Below are 10,357 nucleotides of genomic sequence, written 5' to 3'. Positions count from 1 at the left end.
GTGCCAGCGAGCATGAGCAGGCAAGAGTGGCGGCAGACAGGTAAGCGACTGTAAGTTTTCGGTAAAATCTGCGCTTAATTTGAAAAGTTCGACTACGCTCGAAGTGGCAAACCTTTTGCCAATGCCCAGCAGGTGCAATAATACACACACACACACACAGAGAGTGAGGGAGAGAGACACTGGCATAACTATTCGTATATGTATTTTACCAATACAACTGACGGCAACTTTTTGCATACAACTTTTGGCCACTTAATTGCCAAATCAGTCGAACGGCGAATTAATGAAAAAACTTTGTGATTTATTTGCCGCATTGCCTGGGCAGCCAGCTGGGTGCTGGGCTCGTTGTTGCGGTCAGTTGCTGCCCACACGTAGCCAGCGTTCAGTCAGATGTCAGTTTTAATAATTTTTTGTAGTCGTCAGCCAACGTTATCAAAAGGCCAAACTAATCAGAATCACAATCAGCCAACAGAGACAGCAAACTGTCAGAGAGATGCACAGAGTGACTGAGCGGGTGAGCGAGGTAAACCCTTTTCATGAATAACTCGTCCCAATGATAGGCAGACACATACACATACACAGACACACATACAATTTATGCAAATCTGGCCAAAATTGAAATATGCAGATGTTTCGTTTGAAAATGTATTTCACATTTTACGAAATTTGCAACATAATAAATTCCATTTAAGGATGGAGCTTAGTGCGGCAGGCAGGGGGGCGTAGGTCCTTGTCAGGTTGCGGGGCAACTTAAATTAAGTAATAACTTTTATGCGTCTTGACCTTAGGGTGACACACGCACACGCACACGCACACACACACACACACACACACACACACACACTCAGACTTTGTATTAGCTCGTTGACAATTTCTTGGCTGACTTTTCTGCCTTTGTGGTTGAAAAGTTGTGCGTGTGTGTGGCAAATTTTCTTATTTAACTTACACAAGAGCACTAATGTTGGCTGAGCTGGGTTTGGGTTGAGGCGCTTGGCATTTTAGGGTTAATTTTCGCAGCTCATTCAGAGCGCAGAGCCTAAAGGTTAATGTGATTAATGTTTACTTAATGAAATGAAGTTATCAAGTTGATTCTATCAATTTGCGCCACAGACAAAGGGACCTCTGCTCGCTCCCCCCAAAGACATGACGAAGGTGCCGGATAGCAGCTGCTGAATCATTTGTGCCAAAATAACTTCAAATGCAAATAGCCAAGTGGTTTTGCTCTCGACTTGATTTGGTTTTGTCTGCTGGCTGATGGGCATATTAGTTGAATGAGTTAGACAGGCGTCGGCGAGCGCATATATTTGTTGTCTTTTAAAGTCGAGTGTGTGTGCGTGTGTGTGTGCTTGTGTGCTGTGGTTTCTGCAATCAGACGGCTGAGCTTGGCCAAAGGAATTTAATAAAAAGCGGTTCAATTAAACGCTCTTCAGTTGGCTTTCCTTTGCGTCCTTTCGTTAATAAATGCGTTTAACGTTTTCAATCAGCAACTGCCAAAAGGCTACACAGACAGCAGCAGCAGCAGCAGCAGCAACGAGTCAAGGCAGCAGAGGGCGCGTGAGGGGCTTTGGATTTGGATGCTCTGGTTGCGAGGCAGCTTGAAATTCAGTTAAGCATTTCACTTATTTGCATATAAATTGATTAAAAAGAAAATACATGCAAGGCATTCACATACAAACAAGCACACACACACACACACACACACACACACAGGAGCTTTTGCATGTGTCAACGCAGCAGCAAAGGACGAAAAGGTCCTCTGCACATTGCTCCTGCTCTTGTCTATCTCTGTCTGTTGGTCCTTCGCTTTGGCCCGCTGCCCCGTTGAGTGTCTTTCGCCTGCTCTGCCCCGATTTCGACAATTTCTGCCACTTCAAATGCGTATGATTGTTTCCTTTTGATCAGCGAATTGTGAATTGATTCACTGATTGAGTTCAGGTTCAGTTGATGCGACGACAATGTCAACACGCCCAAAAGGACATGTCACATTTGCCTGCCGGACTAAAAGCTTTGCACACTGACTAAGGGCTTACCCACTCACATGGAGTTAACTCTGGATCCCAGCTCGCATACCTCGCACACGCCTCTCCACTAATCCGCCAGCTTCACGCTTTGTACATGATCCGATTTCTGTCTTATGGCTTAGTCACCCTCTCGAGTATTCAAATCTGGCAAATTGGGATATTTATAAATAAAGCATAAGAGAGTACGAAAGACTTTTTGGCAAGGAATTTCCATCAGATTTTGTAAATATAGTACGAATTGTTTCAAATATGGTTTGGTATATGCATTTGATTTATTAAAGTCTGCATTTAACATTCTATAGAAATATATTTATATTGATTATTGACATGTTTTATGTATCAACTGGAATGGTTGCATTACAATCCAATATATTTTGATAGCCTTGAGACAGAAAGCAATCAATCGGATTTCCATAAAAGGAATTTAAAATTCGAATGCGAATTTGTATATATATCGATATCTATATGTATATCTATATCTATATCTATATCTATATCTATATCTATATCTATATCTATATCTATATCTATATCTATATCTATATCTATATCTATATCTATATCTATATCTATATCTATATCTATATCTATATCTATATCTATATCTATATCTATATCTATATCTATATCTATATCTATATCTATATCTATATCTATATCTATATCTATATCTATATCTATATCTATATCTATATCTATATCTATATCTATATCTATATCTGTATCTATATCTATGTCTATATCTATCTATTTATATATCAAATTATATAGCTATATATATGTACACATATATACATCATTCAACAGAATCAAGAGTCGAGTCAATCTGGTCATGTTCGCTCCCCTCTTTATATCTATATATAAGCTAGGCACGAAGAAGGCATTAACTTCCATATATACAAATATTTTATTAAGATTCCAAATGCCGCCTACAGGGTATCCCACTGTCGGCTCAGCCTGTTAGCCAGTCCAATTAGAGCCACTATACAAACATTTAGTTAAGATTTTCGTAGTTTATTGATTAATGTAATTAAATAGTTGCCGCAATTGGTGGGACAATATTTTGTGGCGGTCATTGGCCGTTTTATTTGTGTTGTGGCCAGTTGCTTGGTTGCTTCAACCACGTGGCCTAAATATGAATCAAGGGCCAATTGCCAAGGTTCGGGGTTCAGTTCGCTTTCGATTTGCGGTCAGTCATGTTCTTTGAGGCCGTGCGCAAGTCGAGCTGGCGGCGCAGACACAAGGTGAAACCAATTACCAAGCTAAATAGTGTGTAACCAATGGACTGTTAAAGAAAGTATGCCATAAGAAAGCTTTTACCGTAAAGCAGGCTGCAAACCATATCAACGGTTTAAGTGCTCGTTAGTGTAGACAGTTGCACGCTGTGGCACCTACTTTCGTCGGGGTCCCTAAACATTAATTATAGTAACAGCATGACATTGTACGCCAATCACCTGCACCACTGACTGCACCACTGCACCGCAGCTCTATTGTCAGCTTAATGACCAACGAACATGCCAAAGTACTCTAATCCTCCTTTCAATTAAGCAACTGCACGCACACACACCCACAGACCCACCCACACATATACATATGCATACTCACAGCAAAAGCAATTGCAATGACATGTAATTTGGCAAATTAGTTTGTCCTCCGATATTTCATTAGATGGCTTAAAATTAATAACTCGAATACCAAGTGCAGCTGTCCTTTAACAAGATTCATGTTTGTAATCTAACATCAAATACTATTGTTTATCAAATAAATAAAATTATTATCAAACATGCAAAGGCTAGTTTCTATGTGATCAACCATAAACTTGGGGCCTTTAGAGTGAAATAAAAAATTGTTGTATTCTAACATTTGCATTTCTTTTGCAAACCTATAAATTAAAAAAAGGAGTTTAGTTTAACTAAAAAAAAGAACAGAGAATGTTGGCTTTGAGTATGTGATATGCTTATAATGCGTAAAGTGCGGGAAAAAATAAAATATATTTAAATGAATCGACATAATCGAAAATAACTTAAAAAAAAATAAGCAAATAAATATATTAAAAAAATGTGTGTACTAAAAACGAATCCAAGAATGTATTTAATAAATAAATTGAATTAAATTATAAGTAAATAAAATTATTCTATAAGTAACTGAAAATAAAATATTCATGTATAATAATTATTTAAAAATCATAAAATTGTACTATAAATACTTTAAAAAATATATAAATAGATTTAAATAAATTAAAAATATATGAAAATTAATTATAAGTTTATTGCAATAAATTATAATTATATATCAAGAGATTAAAAAATACTTTAAAGTCAATTTTATAATGTATTCATGTATACCTAATATAGTAATATATATTAACAGCAATTTCTATTAGAAATTGTTATTAGATATTCGCATAATTTTTTTTAGAATTTAAACGGTTTCGTAATTTTGCATTAAATAGTTTTTTGAGCTAGTAAAATTTTTAATTCAATTTATGGAATCAATATGCTTGAATATGTTTTGCTGATGCCATGGCCAGAAATTTATTTATAAAAATCAAATCATTTCGAGTTTTGATTTCACTCTCATATACATTGTTCTATTATATGTTTGTGTTTCCACTTTCAATAGATATATATAAAAATGTTTCATATAATTACGATAAAAACATGTATATGAAAGTTAAATCAATACTCGAAATGATATAATTTTTATAAATAAATTTCTTGCGATGGCATAAAACATATTTTAGATGTTTATAATGTGACAAAATATCAAAAATAAAAATGTAATTTAGAATTTAATTATATCTCTAAGCCGCACATTAGTTTTCTGAGGAAACACATGTTATAAAACCCTCCAGTTTGACCTGTCCATCAGCAGCTCTGCTTAAATTTATAAACTGTGTCCGATTTTCCTTCGAATTGAGCATTGCATGCCCAACTATTCATACCCTATGCGAGCACAGACACAGAAAAAATTTGTAGCAGATTTTCTGACATCGTGTTTCAGTTGCAGTTCTGATTGCATACGTTTAGGTGTTTAGGTTTGGGTTTGGGTTGTGATTGTGGGTTGTCTGGCGCTGTTATCTGGAACAATTTATCGGGCATGGCAAGCGAGTGATTCTGTCGCTTTAGCCGCGTCACATGTTTGGCCCGGGCAAATAAAAGCCCGGCCAGATCGCAATATTAACTATCTGATGGGTAAAAGGCCGCAGCTTTAATGGAAATAAAATGTTTTACAGTGCAGCGGGCCACAAAGCGCTACAAAACAGGTGGCCACGGCCACTGCGAGATAGAGAGAGTGAGGGAGATAGCGAGAGAGCAATTGGCCAAATGTATGAATCAGTCAGACTGTGGCCCACTGTCTATTGCGGCCCACTGTCTGCTCCATATGACTATAAATGTTTGTAAGTAAGTAACTAGTTTTGAGCTCCACACAGTCCACATTTCATTTGCTATTCATTCCACGCTCTCTCACTCGCTCTCGCTTGGCGAGCTGTGCGGGCTCTGCGGGTTCTGTGGCTCTGTGGCTCTGTCGCTTTCGCTCTCACTCTCGCGCTTATTCATTGCCGCCGTCGTCGCTTTACCTTTTATTTTTTTTAGTGCCTCGCATTCAGTTTGCATTTCAAAGCCGCTAAAGTAACAAGTATCTTGGAGCTATCCATTCGGTTGAGCGCCAAAAGGAAAACTTGCTGCAAAAGGCAAAATTTTTGTAAACACTCGCCTCAAATAAGTGAAAAGCCCTCGACTCGCTGCAATGGATGTAAGTTGTTTGCTTTTTCATTTTATTCCCCCTTTCTCTTCATTTGTGCGGCTAAACCTGGCCGCACGACCTTCACCTTGGGCTTCAATTAAACAAATTGCACTGCGAGCGCTTTCACAGAAATGAAAACAATTTCGTTGAGAGTTAAATCTGACGCACAGATCCAGATCAGCTGAGTTCTCGTTCGATGATTCATGCCGGCCTGCGTTCAAGTTTGTCGCCCTCATTATATATCAAACCACAATTTCCGCAAGAGTTTATTTATACAATCACTTAGTTTATAAGAAAAGCTTCTCATTTCACGTTTCTCATCTACTTCTCAGCTCTGGCCATAATGCGAGCTTTGATTTACGACTTATATATATATATGTAAAATAATTGTTGATGCGGCTGTTAACTATCTAAATTGAGCCCCTTTTAATGGAGCTCTTGAGTGCTAAAAAATAAAACAATAGCGTGTGATTATCTGCACTAGCTCGAACATTGAATGCCCTTCTAGACATAGAAACATTGAAACGCTTTCATATAAGTCTCTTTAATGCAATATGTAATATAAATATATAGACTTCTATGCTAAAACAAAAAATCTTATTGTTAAGTTTAACCAATTTTAACTAAAAAACAAAAAAAAAATGTTAACGTTCCTCTATCAGGTATATGAAATTATAAGTAACTTGATTAAGATTTTTTTATTATTGTAAGAGTTTTATTTGTGGTAAATGTGAGTAAAAATTAACAATTTAGTTAAATATTTAAATAGTAATAGTCATGAATATAATAATATATATCATGAATATAGTAATAGTCATGAATATAATAATTTTATTTCTTCATTTAAATAATATTATTATTTTACTATTATTGTCATTTAACATCATCAGGGTCATTATTTTTTTAAAATTAATATTTTTAAAAAGTTTATATTTTTATTTTCATTGCAACAATTTTTTTTTTATATAAATATTTATTATTTTCACTATCGATTTTTTTTTAAACATGAAAAACTGTTGTTTTTTATAATATATATTTATATTTGAAAATGGAAATATATTTCTGAAATGGTATGCAACAAGTAGAATAAGGCGTGACAGATACCATAAAATATATATATTCTGGACGAACTTGCCTGAAAAAGGCTCGAATGATTGAAAAAGCAGCACTGAGCAGTGGTCAGGGTATATCCTAGTTGGGTTAGAAAACACTTTTAGTCTCCATTTTTTTCCTTATTATAATAATATTATATCATTTCACACTAGCAAATGCCAGCTACATTTGTAGGCACTTTTCAAGTCGTAAATTCCCATTCCCATTTTAAAGTTTGGAGCATAGTCAATCGATATTTTCTCAGCGCGATTGGAATAATGTTAATGCTTTAAATATTGATTGGTCTACTTAACATACAGCCCTCGAATGGAGACCTGTACACGCTGGAAGCCAGCTTGGCGAACAAGTCGCTGAGAGAGCTGACAGATGGCGCCGACAAGGATCCCATTACCAAGTTGCGTTTGCTCTGCCTGAGCCGGGGCGCAACAGGCATTTTGGGTCTGGGCAGGTGAGTTTTTGCTTTGATTTTTTTTGGCAAGCTTGAGAAATTATTCAATTACCTGTTTAATGCCCAATTATTTAATTAGAGCTTTTCGCGCCATGGACGACGACGGCAGCAAGGCGCTGAACGAGGAGGAGTTCATCTCGGGCATTCACGACATCGGCCTGAATGTGACAGACGATGAAATCAAGCAGATGTTTAACACGTGAGTCTCCGGCCAGCCACTCGAACTGAATGCCAAACTAATGTCTTCATTTTGAAAACTAGCTTCGACGAGGATGGCAGCGGCTCGATAAACATGACGGAGTTCCTGCTCAAGCTGCGCGTGAGTTGCCTTGCAGGAAATTAAAAGAAAAACAAACGAAATTTCTTATTGCTTGCTCCGCAGCCGCCCATGTCGCAGTCACGCATATCGATAATCGAACAGGCCTTCAATAAAATGGACAAGAACGGCGATGGCGTCATAACCCTAGTCGATCTGAAGAACGTCTACTCGGTGAAGGAGCATCCCAAGTACCAAAGCGGCGACCTGACCGAGGATGAGATCTTGACAGACTTTCTGCACAACTTCGAGGGCGGACGTGGCAATCTCGACGGCAAGGTGGGCATGTCGTTTACACACAGAGACTCTAACTAATCTATACTTAATGCACACAGATTACACGCGAGGAGTTCATCAATTACTATGCCACAATCAGCGCTTCAATTGACAACGATATGTACTTCGATCTAATGATGCGTCGCGCCTATGTCATGTAAAGAACTTGAACCAGTTTGGATATGTTCCACATAACTCTCAATCTCAAGTGTCTAATTAACGAATCTAACTAGTCTTTAGTCCTGTTCATGTTTAATTTATACACACACGCACACACACACATGCATGTTTCATTCTAATAAAAGCTTTTATTATTTTTTCCTTGCAAGACAAATGTCGGCCCACAACTGATATCAGACGCCAGTTCGCAGTTGCCAGAAAGTCTTTTGTTAGATATGCAAAGTAACAAGCGAAAAGTTTTGTCTAAACATTTGTTGCTAGTCTTACATGCATTTAAGTCGGGCCCCTGGATCCGGGCTTGGGCCTGGCCCATAATCAAGCGGGTGCTGCCAAGACGACAATCATTGCAACAAACATGGATAGTTGCTGCCAGAGTCTGGGAATTGTTTGCGAATAGTCAGCAGCAATGGATGAATGTGAGTGTGTGTGAGTGTGTTTGGTGTGTATGTTTGCTGGTGTGCCAGGCATTTATCACACAGTTGTCACAGCAGGCGCTGAGAACGGTTTGAGCAGTCGAGCGATGGCAGCCTAAATGTATGCCTTAAATTATGCAGACACCAGCTGAGATTGTCGTCTGTGTGTGTGTGTGTGGCAACTTGTGCACTGATTGCAACCAACTCATACGAAATTTTAATTGCCAATGTTGAAATTACGCAGCCAGTGAAGGAGGCCCGCCTCTCGCACAAAAAAACTCCCAACTGAGTTTTTGGCTAACAAGCTCGACTGCAATCGTCTTCACTGTAAATCAGAAAGTTACAAGTTTATAGCATGATTTCATTAAATTTTATTTACAGCCTGCAACATTTGCATACACTGCCACAACTTCGTCTGCTGCTGCTGCTGCTGCTGCTGCAATTTTTTCTTTATTATTTAACTTTAACTTTAACTGCAAGTTAAAAATTTATCAACTTGTTTGCCATGTGAATTATGCTGCTTACGTTTCGCTTGCAAAACGGAGAAAACTGTTGCAATTGCCATTTATTTCCAAAAACTTGTTGTCAATTGCAACTGATTGTTGTTGTCCTTGCCGTTGTCGTTGTTGTTGTTATTGTTGGCCACATAAAACCAATTTCAATTAATTGCCTGCCACATGTGACTCGTCGTCGAGCTGTTTTATGCTCTTAAAACTCTTGAAAATGCCTTTTATTGGCTTTCAGTTTTCACACTTGGCTGCCTGAAGTGCTTGCCAAAAATGTGTGTATTTGCCAAGGCAACAACATTTCGGTTTGTCAGTCAGACACTCACACACACACACACACACACTGAAATATTTGTGTAAATTATGTATCGCAATTGCAGCTGGAAAAATTGAAATTTCAAAGAGCTGTCAGTCAGACATTGTCAATGTTTAAGCTAAGCCTTTCAAATTGATTGCAATTTCATATTCACAAATAAAACAAAAGCAAGTGAAGAACGTAACAAGAAATTCTCTTTCTTAGGCCAAATAATTGCAGTTTGATTATGTCCAGATTTTCACAAATTTCTTTGTTTTAGGTTTAATCCTCTGCACGCCCAGCATTGCATGAAATCTATTTTCTACCTCACCGTGCTTACAAATCTCAGCTCAGCTCTCAGAGCCGAAATGAATTTGGAGTTTAGGCATTTTTTTTTTCAGATTCCAATTGTTGCACGAGTTATGAAGTTAGCGATTTCGGATATGAAAAGAATTTCCTTAGTTACTTTGAGTTTCTTCAATTAAAATATTATTTTTTATGAAATATTTTTGAATAATTTGTAAAATTTTTAAATTAAAATTTGTAATTCATATGTCGCACTCTTCGGTATTATTATATTATATTATTTCCATATAATCAAACTTTAAATTAAATTTTATTTATATATTTTATATATAGCCGCAGGACTTCCAAGCCTCAAAATGTCGCCGATGTCTGCTCTTTATTAATTTTAAGCTTCAATCCATAACAAATATTTAATAAAAATTCTTTATATGTTTTATTCATTATAAAAATATTAATTCCATATGCTAAACACTATTTATTGCTATAAAATGGCAATTAAATATGCTGTGCTATATTTTTTAACCATTTGTTTTCGCAGTTCTCGATTTGTAGCAGGTCCTTTGGCAAAGTATAATTGCTGCAGGTCCTGCCATGGCTGCCATGGCTCAATACCCGTAAAATGCGCCATTTCGTTCGCATTAATTCACAAATTAGTTGCTAATTAATTGTGCATTAAAATATCGTGCAAATGGAATACATAAATTAAATGCAGCTGCTGCTGTTGTCCTCTTTGTGT

The 10,357-nt window shown here is 37.0% G+C and overlaps 1 protein-coding gene across 2 annotated transcripts; it reads left to right on the top strand.

Moving 5' to 3' along the window:
• Positions 1 to 448: 448 nt before the first annotated feature.
• LOC111596609 (calcyphosin-like protein) lies at positions 449 to 8,225 on the top strand. 2 transcript variants are annotated; one of them, XM_023310893.2, is made up of 6 exons: positions 449 to 523; positions 7,181 to 7,329; positions 7,409 to 7,528; positions 7,591 to 7,648; positions 7,712 to 7,924; positions 7,981 to 8,225. In XM_023310893.2, exons 1-6 carry the CDS (start codon positions 494 to 496, stop codon positions 8,080 to 8,082), a joined length of 672 nt encoding a protein of 223 aa, XP_023166661.1. In that variant the 5' UTR covers positions 449 to 493; the 3' UTR covers positions 8,083 to 8,225. The 2 variants fall into 2 exon arrangements, with proteins under 2 accessions (XP_023166661.1, XP_023166670.1); XM_023310902.2 differs by lacking the exon at positions 449 to 523 and adding an exon at positions 5,640 to 5,777.
• Positions 8,226 to 10,357: the final 2,132 nt, after the last annotated feature.

This window comes from Drosophila hydei, unplaced genomic scaffold (genome assembly GCF_003285905.1).
Source record: "Drosophila hydei strain 15085-1641.00,03,60 unplaced genomic scaffold, DhydRS2 tig00008119-arrow-pilon, whole genome shotgun sequence".
NCBI classification, from domain to species: Eukaryota; Metazoa; Arthropoda; class Insecta; order Diptera; family Drosophilidae; genus Drosophila; species Drosophila hydei.
This window is presented reverse-complemented; position numbering and strand designations above follow the sequence as displayed.